The sequence below is a fragment of the Trichosurus vulpecula genome, chromosome 2 (genome assembly GCF_011100635.1).
Source record: "Trichosurus vulpecula isolate mTriVul1 chromosome 2, mTriVul1.pri, whole genome shotgun sequence".
Taxonomy (NCBI): domain Eukaryota; kingdom Metazoa; phylum Chordata; class Mammalia; order Diprotodontia; family Phalangeridae; genus Trichosurus; species Trichosurus vulpecula.
In genome coordinates this window covers 327,119,998-327,140,318 of record NC_050574.1, presented here as the reverse complement: position 1 = coordinate 327,140,318, position 20,321 = coordinate 327,119,998, and the positions used below count along the sequence as shown (strand labels likewise).

The 20,321-nt window shown below is 40.9% G+C and overlaps 1 protein-coding gene across 1 annotated transcript in view; it reads right to left on the bottom strand.

The window, feature by feature from the left end:
* The window catches only part of SLCO2A1 (solute carrier organic anion transporter family member 2A1), a 150,556-nt gene that overhangs the window by 79,692 nt on the left and 50,543 nt on the right, over window positions 1-20,321 (bottom strand). The window contains exons 2-3 of the mRNA XM_036747810.1: window positions 3,645-3,782; window positions 2,578-2,740 (exon numbers count right to left, since the gene is read on the bottom strand). Coding sequence (XP_036603705.1) covers window positions 2,578-2,740; window positions 3,645-3,782 — 301 coding nt within the window. The remainder of the gene's footprint in view (window positions 1-2,577; window positions 2,741-3,644; window positions 3,783-20,321) is intronic.

The following is a 20,321-nucleotide window of genomic DNA, read 5'->3' as shown; positions in this document are numbered from 1 at the left end:
TCCGGGCCTCAGTTCTATTACCCATAAAACAAGGTGTTTGGGCTAGATCTCTCAATGTTAATATCTTAGATCGCTACAGAGTTCTACGGCCTTGTCCTAGGAGGGAAACATACCACACACTGTTTGCTTTGGAGGAGTCTAAGATCTTGGTCATAGCTGAGTACTTATTTGTTCTGTGATTAATACTCTGATGTTCTATGAGCCCTGAGGTCATTGGAGAATAGATTTAAAGCTACAGGGGACCTTAAAGGTCATCCAATCATATGATTATAGATCTAGAGCTTCAAGGGACATCAGAAGTCATCTGGTCCAACCCTCTCCTTTTACAGATAAGAAACTGAGGCCCAGAGTGGTCAAGTTGCTTACCAATAGCAAATGAGTACTAAAGGGTAAAGATTAGGACCAAACCCAAACTCTTTGAAACCAAACCCATTTTAATTTACAACATCCATTTCTAATTTCCTACACTACCATTTTTCTTCTAAGGTGCTCAATCTGAGCCCACAGTCACTGTTCTGGTCACTATTCTTAACCTGTGTAGAAGTCTCTTTTCCCTGGGACAGAATAGGATTTGACATTTGGAAGGAACCTCAGAGATTTTTTTCTTTTGTGTTTTTTTGATGCTCTTTTTTTTCTACATCATGGTCACTTCCCAATGCTATTTCTCCTCCCCGTTTAGAACCCTTCTTTACAAGACTTAAGTATAATCAAGCAAAACAAATCAACACATTGACCATACTTTCAAGTGTATGCCTCCTTCTAGACCTCATATTCCCCCACCTCTCTGCTGAGGAATGCCTCACTAGCAGTGCTCTGAAGACATGATGGGACATCAACACCATCATTTTACAAATTAACAAAGGAAGGGGAAAAATAACTTGTCTGAGGCCATTCATCTAGTTAGCTAGAGAATCAGAAATGAAACCTGGCTCTGGACTCACATGACCTCACACTCCATACAGTTCTGAACTTTGCCCTGAGTTAATATCATCTAGCTCTGGGGAGTCCACTTAATCTCTTTTATGGGCCTCTAGGCTTCATCTTGAGGTTGACAGGGCAACAAACACTTTTATCAAAAACCAGGGAGGAATGGAGTAGGTGTGAGCAAATTGCAGAAAACTCAGAAACAAGGAACAAATCACTTGCTTCATCTTATTAGCCAATAGTTTTAGTGTCTTTTCCACTAAACCAGTCTTAATAAATCAAGACAGACTGATTTGGGCTTTGTTGTTCAATTGTTCCAGTCCTATCCAGCTCTTTGTGACCTCATTTGGGGTTTTCTTTGCAAGGATACTGCAGCAGCTTGCCATTTCCTTCTCCAGCTCATTTTACAGATGAGGAAACTGAGGCTAAGTGATTTGCCCAGAGTCAAAGCTAGGAAGTGTCTGAGGCTGAGGCCAAATTTGAACTCAGTTCTTCCTGACTTTGAGACCAACTCTCTATTCTCTACATTAGGAATTCTTGACCTTTTTTTGTGTAATGGGCTCCTTTGGAAGTTTAGTAAAACCAATGGACTCTGCAGAACAATGTTTTTAAATGCACAAAACAAAACACATAGGATTACAAAGGAAACCCATTATAATGTAGTTATCAATTTTTTCTTTTTTATTCATTTTGCACTTAAATACATAGATAAAAAAGGACATTTCCACGTACACAGCACAACATAAAAAGAGGATTCACTATAAAACCATGAATTTACATTTCACAGTTTACTTTTTTTGAAAAACTTACACATTGTTTTCAAAGTCACTCTGCTTTCTATACTTCCTTATAAATTTTCTTTTATTCTCTGCTATGCACTTTTTACATTTTTCCCTCCCTCCCCACCCTGCCTTAGAGATGACTACCATTAGATCAAAATATTTTTAAAAACAATGCTCAGAATACTTGCTTAATACTATGCTGCCTTTTACCCTTTTCACTACACAAGATAAATCTAAGGCCTGAAAGAATAAAAAAGTCATAGCTTTTCTCAGCAATGCAATGATCTAAGACAATTCCAAAAGACTCATGATGGAAAATGCTATCCACATCCAGAGAAAGAACTTTGGAGTCTGAATGTAGATTGAAGCAGACTATTTTCTTTCCTTTTTTGTTTTGTTTTTTCTTTCTCATGGTTTTCCCTTTTTGTTCTTTCACAACATGACTAATGTGTAAATATGTTTAATATGATTGTACATGTACAGCCTATATCAGATTGCTTGCTGCCTTGGAGAGGAAAGAGGGGAGGGAAGGAGGGAGGGAGAAAATATTTGGAACTCAAAATCTTATAAAAGTGAATGGTGAAAACTATTTTGCATGTAATTGGAAAAAAATGAAATACTATTCATTGGGGGGGGAGAATAAAAAAGTCAGATCACGAAGAAGTTATAGTTGGTATTCAGTCCTTTTGGCTTGCCTATGCATTTTCTGTACCTGAAATAAATACTTTTTTTTTTTAAAAAACTCTGTTTCTCTTTAAGAAAGGAAGAGGATTCTCCTTGCTCTGGTGCGAATAGAGCTTGTTTCTGCAGGAGATGGGTATCACACATCTTCTGGGACAGATTAGGGAGTTTGAGAGGGAAAGTTACTTACCCCCAGCAATAGAGGAATACTGGTATGGCTCTGAGAGGAAATGGGGGAGGGTGAGAAGGAAAGCTCCTGTGGCCAGCAGGAGGCCTCCAATGCCGATGACCCGGGGCCGGTGGACTCGGCTGCCAAAGTAACTGACAAAGATGATGAGGATGGCATTGCTGATCTGCAGATGAGAGGAGAGAGCATCGTGTGAGATCAGAGCCACCCAGGCTTAAGTGACCCAAAAAGAAAGATCGCCTTCTGTGTACCCAAAGGAAGCCTTACTTCTCAGGTCAACCAATCACTACATCTGCAAGTATCTATTGGTACTTAGTATGTGCTAAGCACTGTGGGGATAGAAAGAAATGCAAAAACACTTCCTGCTTACATTCTAATAGGGGACAAAATATTTCTAGAAATAGATACATAATACAAACTAACATTTACATAGTGTTGGCCAGGTAGGTGGCTCAATGGATTGAGTGCCGGGCCCAAAAGACTCACCTTCCTGAGTTCACATCTGGCCTCAGACACTTACTGGCTGTGTGACCCTGGGCAAGTCATTTAACTCTGATTGCCTCAGTTTCCTTATCTATGAAATGAGCTGGAGAAGGAAATGGCAAACCACTCCAGTATCTTTGCCAAGAAAACCCTTAAATGGAACCGTGAAGATTCAGACATTACTGAAAAGACTGAACGACAACATGGAAAAAGGGAATCACTGGAAGTGATAATGCTGTGAAAAAAGGAAGTAACACCGATAAGACATTTAAAAAAAACAGTAAAAACACAATAACCCTTGACCTAGAACTACAGAACCTAGCCCCTGCCCACATTTCACTTTTCAAAGGTGCTTCGTGTTTCAGCCATTCAAAGAAACTCCCAGTAACTAAAGAAAGATTCATAACCTAAAAAAAATGACCTATCTTCCTAGAACTTGGGAAAAAACTTAGGACAAAAGCTGGGAAATCTCCATTCACCAGGCAGTAGAACAGAGACATGACCTGAGTCTCCACACCCAAGTGTCTCCCCTTGCCTCCTGCTCAGCTTCTCCCCACAGCCTAGGACCAGAACAAGTAGGCACTTACTTCATTTAAACTGGAGATAAAGCCAGAAGAAGAGCTGGAGAGGCCAAAGCGTTTCTCAATGGTGGTAAGGCTGCTCTTGAAGTAGGCACTGTAGAGGAGCTGACACAATTGGAGGAGACCCTGACAAAGCACAAACACCTGCCAGAGAGAATATACAACAGGCAGTCAGTCACTCCCATCCTGGAGCAGTTCCATTCCCAGCCTCCTCTGGCTCTGGGCTTCTTCCACCACCATGGACAGAGACCTGACCTGGGAGTCCAGAACTATCTGGGACTTGCTCCCAGCTCCACCAATCACTCTCTAAGTGATCATTGGCATTTAACTATTCTGGTTTTGGTCTTCCTCACCCGTAAAAAGTGGGACTGGTTTAAAGGACCTCTTGAATCCCTTCAAAGTCTAACATTCTGTGATATCTACTGTCCCATTCCAAAGGTCAGCATGTGGGTCTGGTCTTGGATAGACCCAGAGGAGAGAAACTAAAATGCCCATCAACCCACAAAGAAAAGCCAGCAGAGTTAAAGGCCTATAAGAAGACAGTAGGTATTCAGCTATTATTTTTTATTTACAAAACAAATCTTTTTTTAAAAAAAATACAACAAATCTCAACAAAAAAATTAAATGAGAAATAACAAAATACATCAAACTCTAAGTGCCAAACTATTTATATTTTGATAAAAGGTTAAAATATGTGCACTTTAATAAAAGAATAACAATTTGCCTTTCTTGGATCTCTGGCTATCTTTCTAAAATAGAATAAGCACCTAACAAAGTTCCAACAGATTAGGTGAATAATTAGGCTAGAGATGAGATAACCTCTGGAATCTAAGGCTAAAACACATTTAATCCTCCTGGAAATCTCAGATCCCCAAACTGATTCTCTCAGCTCCATATGTTAGTGGCAGCAGGAACATCATTGCCAGCCCATAACATGCTGAACTCTAGAGCAGGAGTCCTTAACCCTTTTGGTGTCTTGGATCCCTTTGGCAGTTCGCTAAAGCCTGTGACGCCTTATAAGAATCATGTTTTTAAATGCATAAGATAAAATACATGGATTTATAAAGGTAACATGCATAAGATAAAATACATAATTTTATAAAGTAAACCTATATTGAAATAGTTACCAAAATATTTTTAAAGAATACCAAGTTCATGAACTCCAGGTTAAGAACCCTTGATTTAGGGGGTCCAGATCACCACTCAATGATCCCTTGGTCAGTATTAATCCCTCAAGGAAAGGAATGTATGTGGGAGATGGGAAAGTGATTCCATTTTGTAATCTGACAATTCTCTTTCAGATATTGCAGAACCAGAATCTCAAATGAACTAATTAGGGCTACATTCTCGTGTTCTTTTCATTCCAAAGCTTAGCTTCACTCCTCTTCATTACTCCTCATTCCAAGTAATGGGGCGAAAGCCAAGATTCCATGCTGCCTCTCCCATTCTGACAAGAGCAGTGCTTGGAGTGGCCAGTTCCGGGCTCCTAGACATTCCCGGCGTGCCTTCATAAGTGGCCATTCCTGTCAGGTACTAGGACAGAAAAGAATTTCTATCCCATGGGGAAGGAAGGGAATAAGCATTTACACAGTGCCTAATACACTCCAGGCACTGCACTAAGTTCTTACAAATGTCTCATTTGATACTCACAACTCTGGAAGACAGTGGCTGTTATTATCCCCATTTCATAATGGAAGAAACTGAGATAAACAGAGGTTAAGTGACTTGCCCAGCTAGTAAGTGAGGCCAGATTTGTACTCAGGTCTTCCTAACTCCAGTCCCAGTGCTATATCCACTGGGCAACCTAGTTGCCTCCATGACCTTCATAACACCCAAACAATTCCAAACCTGTTTGTTTTAAGGTATTTTCGCAGTGTTCTTACCTCAATCCCTGATTTTCCCTCCATATTAAAATACTCACTTATTTTTTTTTAAAAATTACATTTTATTTTTTAATTAACAGAATTTTATTTTTTCCTCCTATCACCACCATTATTCTCCTAGAAATAAGGAAGGAGACAGGGAGAGAAAAAAGGAAGGAAAGAAAGAAAGAAAAAAGAAAGAAAGAGGAGGAAAGGAAGGAAGGAAGGAAGCAAGGAAGGAAGGAGAGAGAGAAAGAAGGAAGGAAGGAAGGAAGGAAGAAAGGAATGAAGGAAGAAAAAGAAAAAGAAAAAAAGAAAAAGATTCCTTGTAACAAATATGCATAGTCAAGGAAAACAAATTTGCTCATGGGCTATGTTCAAAAATATGACTTATTCTGTACCCCGAATCCATTACTTCTTTGTCAGGAGGTAGAGAGCATGTTTCAGCATTGGCCCATGGAATCATGGATGGTGATGACATCTTCAAAATTGTTTGTTTTTACAATATTGCTATTATAGTATAAATTCTTTTGGTTCTGCTCATTTCACTCTGTCTCAGTTCATGTAAGAAGTCTTTCCATGTCTCTTTGAAATAATCTACTTCCTCATTTATCTCAGCACTTAGTTTTCCATTTGTAGTAGCAATTTAGATTTGAAGATCTTTCCTACGCATTGATAGGCCATGTGACCTGCTTACATCACAGAAAGCCTAAGTCACATGTGATGGGAGGAGCTTCCTTACAAGAAAAGGAAGTTATGTCACAGGAAATGCTGAGAGAGAAAGAGAGAGAGAGAGAAAGAGAGAGAGAGAGAGAGCATGTGCAGTTATGGCTGCTAATGTCCGTAGCGATAGCTAGAGCTGAACAGGCTGACTTAGCTGTACTGTGAATTTGTTTTGGGGAGACCCCAGCAGGGGGTCAGAGAGGTTTCGGGATGGTGAGTTTCCATGTTGTGATATTGTATATGGAATGTTTTACTTCCCTGATAGATTGGATAAATGGCTTGTGGGATATGGTTCTCTGGTGTCTGAATAAATGGTTTACTTCTTCTACCTTCTATGTGGAGAGTCTCGTATACTTCACAATACAGAACTACACAGACATTTGGACAATTATCATCTACATTGTTATTATTGCCTTACTAATACACCATTACATACCACAGTTTGCTCATTCCCCAATTGATGGGCATCCCTTAATTTCCAGTTCGTTGTGGGGTTTTTTGATGCCACAAAGTGGGCTGCTATCAATATCCTTGTACCAATAACTCACTCATCCTCCTCTCCTCTGTATCCTGGGATCAAATAAAATCTGATTAATCTTGGATGTATCTTCGTGCTCCTCTTATTCTTAACAATGGTCCAAATTTCAGCTCTGCCACTTACTACCATGTGACCTTGGGCAAGTCATTTAACTTACTTGGGCCCAAGTTGCTTCATCTGTAAAGTTAGAGGGTCGGACTCAGTGACTTCTAAGGTTCAGAAGGACCTGCAGATGTACAGAGGAACAGGACACTGGGCACCCAAATGAAGAGATGACCTCAGGGAAAGGGTGTATATTTTGGCCAGGTGGATGGAGGCTTAATAAAGATAGATCCAGATACCCTGGATTTTTTCCTAGGACACTAGTGGTGGCCACAATAGAAGAGATGTCCCAGTGGCCGACATTCTGATTCTCTGTTTCTATTTCAGGATCCCTGCCCCATACCCAGCATCTGCATGAGAGAATTTCTTAGAAACAGCTTTGTAGGATAGTCAACAGAGGTCTGGACCTGGAGTCAGGAAGACCTGAAGTTCAAGTCCTGACTCAGGCAACTAACAGGCCAATTAATAGACAGATCCTAGCTCTGTCTGCAATGCTGTGTGACTCTAGGCAAGTCACGTATCTTCTGTCTTACTCAGTTTCATCTTCTGTCAACTGGTAATAGTAATAACACTTACCTTCTAGATTAAGATAACATTAGTAAAGAGCTCTCTGTAAATTTTGAATCACTATATAAGTGCTAACTTTAGAAAGGCCTACTTTTCCATCTCAGAAATGGAGCAGCACACTCTCCACTTTCTGATGAGACAGCAGATATCCCCTTCGCAAGTCCCCTTCCATTTTAGGTCCTCCCCACGCATGTAAGTTATCACCACCAAAATCCTTGGCACTCTCAAATGGTCTAACATCAGAAATGGATGTGATTTCTTCAGTTAAATGACATTAAAAAGGAAGGATAATATATTACCATTTGTTTTGCTACTGCATCCTACGGGCCACAGGGTATTTTCATCTGACTTGTAACTGAAACCTCCTCTATGTGTCGTCTTCCAACAGTAAAATGAATTTCTTAACAACAGAAGCTGTCTTGAGTTCTATGTATCTCCAGTGCTTTGCACATAGTAAGTACTTAATAAATATTCATTCATTCCTGTACACCAAGGAACTAAGAACTTGGCTGGATCAGCCCCTTTGCAACCTAAGGAAAGAGGCAGGCTCTCATGCCAGTCCAAGAACAGGGGCCAAGAGAAAAGACTCTCTCCCTCCATTGCAGTAAAACCTTCCTGACCTCACAAGGAAAGCAGGAACTGTTGTAGGGAAGCAGTATCTTTGGAGGGGCAAGAAGTGAGGAGTAATTGAGTGAATGTGGGAAAGTGTGTATATCCTGTGGTGAGGGGGGAGCAGTTCGTATCAGGGAATGGGAGGAAAAAACAAAAGAATGACCATGATTCTGGAAGGGGAGTGTCTGAACTTTGTCACTCTGATAGTTTGCAGGTACTAGAACCTGAGACACCATTCTTTGGATAGCAAGGTAAAAGTACAGGGTGTTCCTAAAGTCCGGACACACAGGCAAAAATGCATATTTTCAAGAAATGATATGAATGAAATTTTCAACAACATTTTATTTAATTGGAATGTTGAGAAATAACATCTTCAATATGATTTCCATCATTTGTGATGCAAAAGTTGATGCGCTTTGCAAGATTCATATGAACTTGATGCAATAACTCCACATTGCCATCGATTTTAGCACATTCACTCTTCACGCATTCAATCAAGTGTGTTGCATCTGTGATTTTCGTTGAGTACACCTTCTCCTTTGGCATGCCCCAGAAAAAAAGTCAAGGGGGCTAAGGTCTGTTAATATGCCAAATATTTCAAAATATGCATTTTGCCTATGTGACCAGATTTTAGGGACACTCTGTAGTTAATGGAAAATAGAATTGAGGAGAGATAGAGACAAAGACAGAGAAACAGAGAGTAAGAGAGATTGAGAGAGAGAGAGAGAGAGACCAAGATATACATAAAGAAAGAAAGAAAGTATATACATAGTGAATTTATTTCAGAGGGAAAGAGAGAATATGTGGGTGTAAATCCTCAGTGTGACCCTGCCCACTCCACGGACAGGAAGTCCCACCCATCTGGCCTTAGGGGCCCGACTTCTGTCAGAACTGGTGACCCAGAGCCTAGCTCTGTCTGCAGTGCTGAGAAACCAGAATGCCATACAGAATGAATACGTGGTTATTAGAGGGAGGTGGTTGTCTTTCAGTCTCAAAGAGGACCGCCATCACTAAATGATGTCATGGATAATTTGGATTTAAGTGAGGGAGGCAGAGTTGTGCAGTCATTGGCTTCACTCTGTCTTTCAGAGTCACTTAGCAACAGGACAAAAGTCAAAACTGGTGCTGGCCCAGGATACAGCAGATGACCTTGGCATCTTTGATGTCCGATCAAGCTCTCCACAGAGCATGCTTCAGCTGCCTTCATGGTTGTTGGAGCAAACTGTTCTCATGTGCCTATTGCACTGAGGCAGTCTTCACATGCTTGGGGTAGAGACATTCCCTCCTCAATTCGCTGATGGGTTTGAAACCCCTTAGTCACCCTCCATCTAGTTTAGCCCATCTGCTGAAACAGTTTACCAGGTTATGACTGGTGAGCATGCTACAGCTTCTTGGAGTCACAGGTGAGTCGGATGAATCAGGTGGACACCAAAGGTGGATGAGCAGCCTTGAAAAGGGCTCGGCAGCCCTCACACCAGAGGTGCTAGTCCTTCTGAACACCCCTAGAGAGGGCGTATCCACTACACAGACAGGGGATTCTTTTAGCACTGAGGGACCTATCTAAAACACATCTTTTTGGCTATTCTGTACCAGTCAGTTCTGAAACGTAGAGAAGTAATGGGTAGCACTGGGGAGTATATAGACAAGGGAGTTTGAGAACTGAGGAATCCTATTGCATTGTATTTAAACCACAACTTCACCCTTCTCCCCACCAACAGGTGTGTGGTTCAGCTCTGGATCACACAATTACAAGCTTGAAACTGGACTGATTTCAAGACCGAGACAGGAACAAATAAATGAAAGTAGCTCCAAGTACTTAAAGCCATTTGGACATTGCTAACTTCTCCCATCTCCATGTATCCTTCAATAAAGCTAATGTCAGAAAACCAACTGTGAAGACATTGTACTGTGTCAGGCAATGGAAACACTTTGAACTCAGGACTAAGACTTTTCTCTAAGTTGTACTTAATGAACCCTAAAGAGTCGACTGAAAACTAATTGAGACAATTAAGCTTCAGCAAAGTTGCAGGATCTGAAATAAATCTACACAAGTCATCAGCACTTCCATACAATATCAGTAAAATCCAGCAGGAAGAGATAGATAAATGTCATTAAAAAGAACCACAGCTTGTATAAAACCCTTAAAAGTCTACCTGCCAAGACATACACAAGAAGCATGTAAATACAACTATGAGCAGAAAGAAAGACAGCCCTAAAGAAATGGAGAAGTATTCATTGCTAACAGGTAGGATGAGCACAAAAGCAGCAAAGGATTACTTTATCGAATGAGAAAACATAACAAAGTTCAAGTTGACTCTGTTTCCGTTGTTGGAGTCATTTTGTGTGCGTACTATTCAGTTGGCTCTGCTTTCCTCAGTCTGCATCATTTCATACAACTTTGCAACGTGTCTCTGCATTTTGCATATTCAGCATTCTCTATGGCATAGTAATATTCCATTATATTCATATACTGCAATTTATTCAGATATTTCCCAATTTTTGGGCATGTGTTTCATTTCCAGGGCAGCTGGGTGGTACAATGGATAGCATGCTGGGCCTTGAGTTAGGAACTCTTCTTGAGTTCAAAAATAGTCTCAGACACTTGCTAGCTGCGTGACCCTGGGCAAGTCACTTAACCCTGTTTACCTCAGTTTCCTCATCTGTAAAATGAGCTAGAGAAGGAAATGGCAAACCACTCTAGGATCTTTGCCAAGAAAACCCCAAATGGGGTCATGAAGAGTCAGACATGACTGAAACAACTCACCAACATTTGGTTTCCAGTTTTTGTTATCATAACTAATGATGTTAAGAGTATTTTTTTACATATGAATCTTTTCATGCTGTCAATAACCTTCTTGGGATATTATTCCAGGAGGAGGAACCATTTGGGAACTTTTCTTGCATGATCCCAAATTGTTTTCTAGAACAGTTGAACTAATTCACTTATGTATCAGCAGTGCCTTTAAATTTATCATAATTTTTAAAAACATTTTATCCATGTCTTTTGTTTTTACACAACTTTCATTCACAAATGACAATATAAAAAGTAGGAGGGGCAAAAAACAGTTAAGCAAAAACTGGCAAATATATGAACCATTCTGACTATATATGTAACATTCCCCCACCTGTAGTCCCCCCAACCTCCACAAAGGGGGGAAAAAGGTTCATTGTCTCAACTCTCCTCCTGGGCTGTTTGATTATTATAATTAGCATAGGATTATAAGTATAGAGCTGAAAGGGGCCTTAGAAGCATTAGAGCCAACCATCTCACTTTATAGATGAGGAAGCTGAAGCACAAAGAGGTTAAGTGTCATTAAGAATCTGAAGCAGGATTTGAACTCAGGTCCTCCTGACTCCATGCTCAGCATTCTATCCCTTGTGCCAACTAGCTGCTTCTTTTATACAACATTCAGTGTCATTATTTTGTTGTTCTTTCCAATTACTTTGTTGTATATGTTGTGTATCATGTTTTCCTGTTTCTGTTTACTTCACAGCATCATGTTGTAAATCTTCCTATACTTCTCTGAATTATTCCCTTTCATTATTTCTTACAGAACAGTAATATCCCATTACATTCTTGTACCACAATTTGGTTAGTTATTCCTCAATCAATGGGCATCTACTTTGATTTTAGTTCTCTGTTCATAGTACAGCTATGAATATTTTGCGGTATCTGGGACTTTGCTTTCCCTCAATGATCCTCCTTGAGGTATACACATACCAGTGGGATCTCAGAATGAGAATGTGCCTTTTCCCCCAGAGCCTTTTCAACTCTGAGTTCTTTTCACTATTATCTTTCTTCCTCCTCTTCTTTTTTTCCTTTCCTTTCTTCCTCTTTATCTCCTATTTTATTCCTCCTTCTCTTCCCTTCTCCTTTCCTCTCAGATCTTAGATTAAATTCTAATTACCCCACTCCTATTCCATTCAGATCATCAGACTAATCCTGAATTAACAGGAACTACTAACAACCACCGACTTTACTAGAACTTTGTGATTAAAGTAGGTGGAGTGGGAGAGAATTGGCTGTCCCAGATTCTTTAACTAAAAGGTACATCTTGTACCAACATTGTTTAGAAATGACTCTGATGTCTTGACATTTACAGTTAAGAACAGAATTCCTACTCTTCCTGCCTCCCCCTGAGATTCCCTGGATGGCTTTCCATCACAGCCTTGAATCTTCTTTCTTTGGGCAAGGTGAGGCAACCTAGCTTTCTTCAAGTCTTGATACATTCCAGGGCTACCGTAAACTTGGCAGCATCTGAAATCCCCAGGCTCCAACTTGGTAAGACAGCTAGGAAGCAGGAATGTGGTTTGGGGGCAAGGAAGGGCAAGCAAAGAGACAACAAGCACCAGCTCCAAGAGTTTTGTAGCCATTTTCCTGGCACAGCATTGCCAGTCACAGGAGAAAGTCTCATCTTTTTGGTAAAGATTTTTCATCATCCGTTCTGTAGATTACCTGGAATTATCTGCATCAAAACAATGTTTTTTATGTCTTACATGGGGTAGGAGAATCCTATATTGAGAAATCACTCAATCAACAAGTATTACCTGAGGGTCTGCTATGTACCTAGCATTGTCCAAAATGGAGACCAAGCCTATTGCCACCCTAAAGATTGGCTTGGGGATGACAAGGACAGAAAGGAGGATGGAAGAATAGTAGAATTGGGATTGTTGCATTTTGGTAGTGGAAATTAGGGTTACTAGGTACATAAACAGCAGTAATATTCCACAAATTACCTTCATTTAATGATGGAAAAGTTTTTAGAGGAGAAGTTTTTAGAGGAGTTAGAATTATGGGAATTTTTAAGAATGAAATGGAAAACGGAAATTACTTTAAATGCTTGCTATTTGTTAAGCTCTACGCCAGGAGTGGGGAACCTGAGGCCTCAAGACTACATGTGGCTATGGAGGTCCTGAAGCATGGCCCTTTGACTAAATTAGATGGGTTCAGTGAAAGGGTCACACTTGAGGACCTCGAGGGCCACATGTGGCCTTGAGGCTGTAGGTTCCCCACCTACGCTAAGTGCTGGTGTACAAATAGAAAATTGAGACAGTCTCTACTCTCAAGGAGCTCACATTCTGATTGAGGGGAACAACTCATATGGAAAGACCAGGTGGTGCTCAGACAGGGAAGATTGCAGGGTAGGTGCCAAGTCCTGAGGTCACTGGGGAGTAATGATGGGGTAGATGGTCCTGTACCAAGAAGAGAGTGGATTCAAGGATTAGAACAGAGTGGAGCTCTGGTATATCTCTAGCTGAGATGGAAAGGGGGTGGTGGTCAGCATCCAGCTGACAGTGAAAGAAGAAAGGGAAAGATGGATGGGGAACGTATGTGCTAGTGGTTGGCTAACAAAGAGAATAAATCACAACCTCCTACAATGTCTATTCTATGTCCCTAACTTACTCTTGGGTCTTTAAAATTATTTTGTGAAATAATTTCTGAAATTAAGAAGCCCTGTTCTCAGCCTTTTGGGAATAAGTCTCCTAAGATGCCATAAGCCAGACCTGCTAGAATTTGGGCCCATGTTCATCAGGCCATTTCTATTGGAAGTGGCTGCCTACATATGAGAGAAAGGATGTTTTCCCTAGCATGTGTTCTCCATCTGGTGATATGGGAAGAGCACTGTATTTAGAGTCAAAAGACCTGGGTTCAAATTCCAGCTTACTTACTACCTGTGTGAGGTCAGGCTAGCTATTTTCTTTCTCCGGATGTCAAGTGAAAAAATGAGGAGGTTAGATTAGGTGATCCCTACGAAATGGCTCTAAAAAGGAAAGAACTTGATCAAAGCTATCCCCTAAAGGGCTAGCTAGGTGGTGCAGTGGATAGGAAGCCTTGAATTCAAATCCAATCTCAGACACTTATTAACTGTGGGACCCTGGACAAATCACTTAACCCTGTTTGCCTCAGTTTCCTTATCTATAAAATGATCTGGAGAAGCAAACCACTCCAGTGTCTTTGCCAAGAAAACTCCAATTGGGGTCATGAATAATTAGAAACAACTGAACAACAACAATGATAAGGCGTTAAAGAAGATTATTCTGGCAGTTTTGTGTGGGCTGAATTGAAGAGATCAGTGCCTGAAAGCAGGGAGATGAGTTAGCTGGCCATCATGAGGGTCTATGCATAAGGAATATAGGGCATCTCTGAGGACGTTAGCTCAGTGGTCCTCATCTGTCATGTCTCTGACTCCACACACTGAACTTGGGGTTGTTGACCTTCAGGGAGAGCTCCAGTCACTCAGACCTCCTGTACCTACATAGACAGCTATAATCTTTCTTTATGATTTGATCATGAGCAGACATAAGATGTGGGGGAGCCAGAAGATACGGTAGAGTATCCTGCAATATAAAAGCACTCGATCTGGGGTCAGCTAGCTTGCCCCAGGGCAGTTTGGTGGTGCAGTAGATAGGACTCTGAGCCTGAAGTCAGGAAGACCTGAGTTCAAATCTGACCTCAGACATTTACTAGCTGTGTGGCCCTGGGCAAGTCACTTAGCCCTGTTTGCCTTAGTTTTCTCATCCATAAAATGAGCTGCAGAAGGAAATGGAGAACCACTCCAGGGTCTTTGTCAAGAAAACCCTAAATGAAGTCAGGAATAGTCGGACAATACTGAACAACAACGAGTCACCTGGCCTATCTTTGGCCTGAAGCATGAATCCCTCCTACAACACTCTTCACAAAAAGTCATGCAGTTGGAAGCGGAAGGGATGCCCATCAACAGGGGAAAGGCTGAACAAGTTTTGGTGCATGTGATAGAATGCTACTGTGCCATAAGAAATGACAAAGGTGACAATTTCAGAGAAACCTAGGAGGACTTGTATGAACTGATGCAGAGTCAAGTGAGCTAAACCGGAAGAACAACTTCTACAATGACAACAACATGGTAAAGATGAATAATTCTGAAAGATTTTTAAAACTCTGATCAATTCAATGATTGACCATGACTCCAGTAGACTCATGATGAAGTGAACTACCCACTTTCTGACAGAGGAAGATGGACTCAGAGGGTAGACTGAGATATATTTTGTTTGGATGAGGCCAATAGGGCAATTCCTTTTGCTTGACCATTCATGTTTGTTGCAGAGGCTTCTTCTCTCTCAGTGGAGGGAGGAGAAAGTAGAAGGCAGATTTTCATTAATTGAAAAAAATTTTAAAAATTAAATTGAATTTTTTAAAAAAGAAGTCACTCAGTCTTCAATAATAGGAAGCTCACTGTCATGGAAGCCCATTACAATTCTTGGCTGATCTAATTGTTAGGAAGTTTCTCTTTCTATTTAGCTGAAGTCCACCTTTCCATAACCTCTATTCATTGAGACCTATTTGTCCTTCCCAGGACCAGAAGACTAAAACCTAATCTCCTTGAAAAAAAATCAATCTTGCAAATATTTAAGGACAGTTATTATGCCCCAACCTCCAAGATTTCTCTTCTCCAGATAAGCGTGTCTAGTTCTTTCTAACTGTTTTTCATAGGTCTAGTTTTGTTTCCCAATCATCCTGGTCACTATTCTCCAGACATGCATCAACTTAGCAATGACCTTAAAAGCTGATTTCTAGAACAGAACACAATCTTCCAGATAGCATCTGACCACAGCCAAATGTCATGACACAATCAACTCCCATGCATTGTACTTAATGAAGCCTGAGATACATTAGGTTATTTTTAGTTTATTTGCTTTCCCCATCCCTTCCAATTCATGGAGCATGCTGATTACTAAAACAACCACAACAAGGAGACACACACGTACACACAAACAAGGTCTTTTTCATATGACTGCTTCTTGACACATTTTTCCTCTCATGTACTCTTGCGGCAGATTTTTAAATTAATCAAAATGAGATATTTTATATTTATCCCTATTACATTTCACTGAATGAAACTTGGCCCATAATTCTAGCTTATCAAGAACCCTTGAGATCCCAGTTCTGTCATCTAGTGTACTAGCGAGCCCTTCAAGATGTGTCAACTGCAAGTTTGATAAACACATGTCCTACATTTCATTCAGGTTATCAGGGAAAAATTGTTGAATTGGACCAGTGACTAAGACAGAAACTTGAAGCAAGCCACCTTGCTTCAGGGTTGACCTTGATCTGTTACTCAGCATCTTTCAGATATGGTTGTTCAAACAATTCTAGATCCTCCTAAGTAAATTATCATCTGTCTTTTATTTCTTCATCTTGTCCTCCTCACAAGGTTGTTACGTGGATCAAATGAGATAATGTACATAGAGTGCTTTCTAAGCTTTAAAGCAGTATAAATATCTCTTACTAGTATTAAGTTCAAAAGTGTGCAGTTGAAAGTGCAAAGCCCTTTAAAGATTATAAAGCACTATCTGGACACACGTTTTATTGTGATTAAACTTGGAGTCAACAGACCTGGTTTTGAGTATCAGATCAGACATGTATGACTAGGCACTTTATTGTTCAGTCATTTTCAGTTGTGTCTGACTCTTTGTAACCCCATTTGGGGTTTTCTCAGCAAAGATACTGGAGTGATTTGCCCTTTCCTTCTCAAGCTCATTTTACAGATGAGGAAACTGAGGCAAACAGGGTGAAGTGACTTGCCTGGGATCACGCAGCTAGTAAGTGTCTGAGGCTGGATTTGAACTCATGAAGAGGAGTCTTCCTGACTCCAGGCCCAGTGCTCTATCTGATGTACCACCTTGCTACCCTCAGGAACCAAGCAGAAAGTTTAATTCCTCTTATACACAAGTCTTCAAATCTTAACAATTATTATGGACTTCCTCCTCTTCCTCCCTCCTCCAACACACACACAGACACATACTTAATCTTCTCTAAGTCACATCAGTTCTTTCAACTGACCCTCACATGCCACGGACTAAAGGCCTTTCTCCCATCTAAATGCTCTCCAGCTTGTCAACGGCACCCAGAAATGACCAGAGTACTCCAAATTCAGTGCCTTTTCCCCCGCTCTGCTGTACTATCCCTAACAACCCAAGGTCAACAATTGATTTCAACAGGCATTTCTTAAGTACATACTGTTGAGCAGCCTATAACTGCTGCCTGTAACTGCTGAATGTCCAGGTGTACAATTACAAAGTAAAGGCTCTCACACCCCCACCCCTCAGTCAGGCTAAGAACCCTGTAGGCACCCAAAAAAGGTTTGTCCATTAGCTGGCTGACGGAGGGACTGACAGTTGTGTGTACTGAGAAAGAACAGAAGAAACACTAACCAGTCAAATGGATGTCAAACCAGCCTCATGCCCTGAATTAGTCCTGTGTTGATGCTCTAGCAACACTGGTGAGGCAGAATGGAGAGAGTGGGATAGGAGAACCGGTCATCTTGACTTGCCACTGGACTCTGATGACTCTGGATGAGAGGGCAGGCTGAGGACTTGATTTAATCCAATTCACCAGTAAGTCCAGACATCGCCCCATGACATCATTGGTCCTCTTGGAGAATGAAGGATGAATGAATGGACAAGGAAAGAGGGCTAGGCAGCAAAAAAACCAAGTGACCCTTGTGTCTCACTGTCCGCATTTTGATGGCTCAGAGTAATTATAAATAACGGTTATTTCTATTCTGGCCGGAAACTCTGAGGCTCTTCCCCTCCCAGAATGATTCTTTTATGAAGGCAAACGAAGCCATCTTTTGCCTCCACCCTTACCTAGCTTTTAATTACTGAATGGGCGTTGCCTCAAACAAACTGAAACCTTGGAAAGACCTTAGCTTAAAAAAGCCAAAGTCTCCCCCTGCATCAGGGCCATCTCCAGTCATCTTGACCTATATCTTGCCACTGGACTGATGACTCTGGAAGAGAGAGTGAGGCTGGTGACCTTGCACAGCTTGGCCTCACTTAAATCCATTTCACTTGCAAGTCAAGGCATCACCCTGTTGATGTCATTGGTTCTCTTTGAGAATGAAGGATGAACCACAGCAACAAGTTTTTCAGGACATAGCACCAGATGGAAATCAGCAGAGAGAAGGTAAAACAAGCCAGCTTTATTGAGGGGGGAATTACTCAAAATAAGAAGGCAGTCAGGTGGAAGCGGTAAAGTCCAGTGGTGTTTTTTTTAATAGGGTTCCTATCTGGGTCAAGCAGGTCTGTGCATTAGGGGGAAGGAAATAGGAGCCTTGATAACCTGGTATGCAAATCAAGGTTTGGAAGCTTTGTACCTATTCTTGCTTGGAGGCTGCAGAGGGACAACACCTGGAGAATTGGTAGCAAGTTGATATTCAAGCTCCCACCCCAGGAAAAAGGGACTTTGGCTGTTCCCCTAGGCCTTACTTCAGCAGATGACTCAGAGAACAGCTCCTTCTTTAGCAAGTCAGAGAGACTTCCGGTCCTTATACCATGAGATACAGTGGCCATCCTAAGTCACTGAAAATTTACAAAACACACTATGTCGATGGAACAGTTCTATTTGAGTATTTCATCTGAAGACAATAATGATCTTTATGTGGTCTCTATCATCGCTCCCTAATCTCTTCCCCAAATCATAAACTCCCTTCCAATTATCTTCCCCCCTCCTCCTAGCCTTCATGAAATCTGAATGAGGATGTTGCTTGCATTACATCATATTATTTCTTTGAGAATTAATAGGCTGGAAAGGGCAAAGGAAGGTCATTTGGACCATCTAGTCCTTCCCCCTGTCTCTAGACAGAACTGCATCTAATCTTAGGCTGATTAAGGTATTTCCCAGTTTTAGACATCTCTAGGGAGGAACATTGCAAAATGTCTCTGAAGAAGTGAATCCAGTTTTTAATAAAGTAATGCTCATATCTAACCCTACATCCTTCTGCTAAAGAGAGGCAAACCCCTTTTTCTCTAGATGATTGTATTAAAGAGATATAGGATAGGAGCCCCCATTAGCTGTATCAACCAACACACAAAATAACCTAGGACAAGCTTGTCCTTTTGTGGTGAATAAGTGACTGGGCCAAGAATTGGATTCAGAGTTCTATCCTTCCCATTCACTATGCCATATTTTCTCACCTGGTCAGTACATCCCAAGCACAGGAGGCCTGGCCTGGCAAAGGGAGCTTCCTGGAGCTCCCCAGCCTTTGGTGCATGCTTCTCTTGATCAGTGGCTCCAATCCCCATCATTTATTCTAAGTCTCTGTCAGCTCAGTAGATCAATAGTAAGGTGTGTATATGTATCTTGAAATGTACCCATTTATTCATATGTTGTCTCTTCCATTAAAAGGTAAGCTTCTTGAGGACAGGAACTGTTTTTGTCTTTCTTTATATCCCCAGCATTTAACATAGTGCTTGGTATATAATAAGCTCTTAATAAGTGCTTGGGGGGCAGGGGAGATACATAGAGATCAACAGATAGCATTAATGTAGCACTTTAAGGTTTTCTAGCACTTTACATGTTATCTCAGTAGATCTTTTCAACAACCCTATAAGGTTTTATTATCGTCTGCATTTTACAGATGAGGAAACTGAGGCTGAGATAAGTTAAATGACTTGCTTGGTCATGAAGCCATTGAGTGTCTGAGGCCAGATTCAAACTCAGATCTTTCTGACTCAAGTCCAACACTGTCCACTGTGCCACCTAATTGGCCCAGATAGAGCAAAAACAACAGAGAGACTAAGAGAGAAGAAATATATAGATACATAAATAGGCACATATATCAATATATACCTATACACACGCATTGATAAATAAGACAGATATATCAAGTAGTGTGTTGGTTCATGTTTAACAACTAGCTCTCAAGGAAAAAGTATACAAGACACTCTTTCAAATTCAGTCAGCATTATCCACATTTTTCCATCGCTTTCTTAAGTTTAGACAATCAACAAAACAACAAATCAAGCCTTTATTTGTAGCATCTGAGGTATGTGTTCATACTGAAAATTTAACAATCTGCTCCCTGAAGCCCTGGAGCGGGTTCCAGCATACACCTGGATACGTCAATGATTACCTAGATTAAGAAATAGATGGAAAAATAGACAGACACATGCATGCATACATACATACATGGATGGATGGATAAATGCATAGACATAGTTACATACATAGACATAAATGCACATCCAGAGATACGCTGACACAGGCATGCTTACATGCATTATACCCTGGTTGAAAGGCATGTTCAGATGACAAGGAGAGAGTAACTCTGTGAAGGTTTCTCCCTCTTTTTTTTTAAGGAGAACAATGTGGAGAGTCACATGGAGAAAGAACCATGGGGATGACCCCTCTTGGGGTGGATTTTTGAGAGACTGCTGGAGAGGAAGAAGACACTGGTCCCTGTCCCAACTTCTACCTTAGACAGAGAAAGGAAGGAAGTCACCTTCATCCTTGAGTGG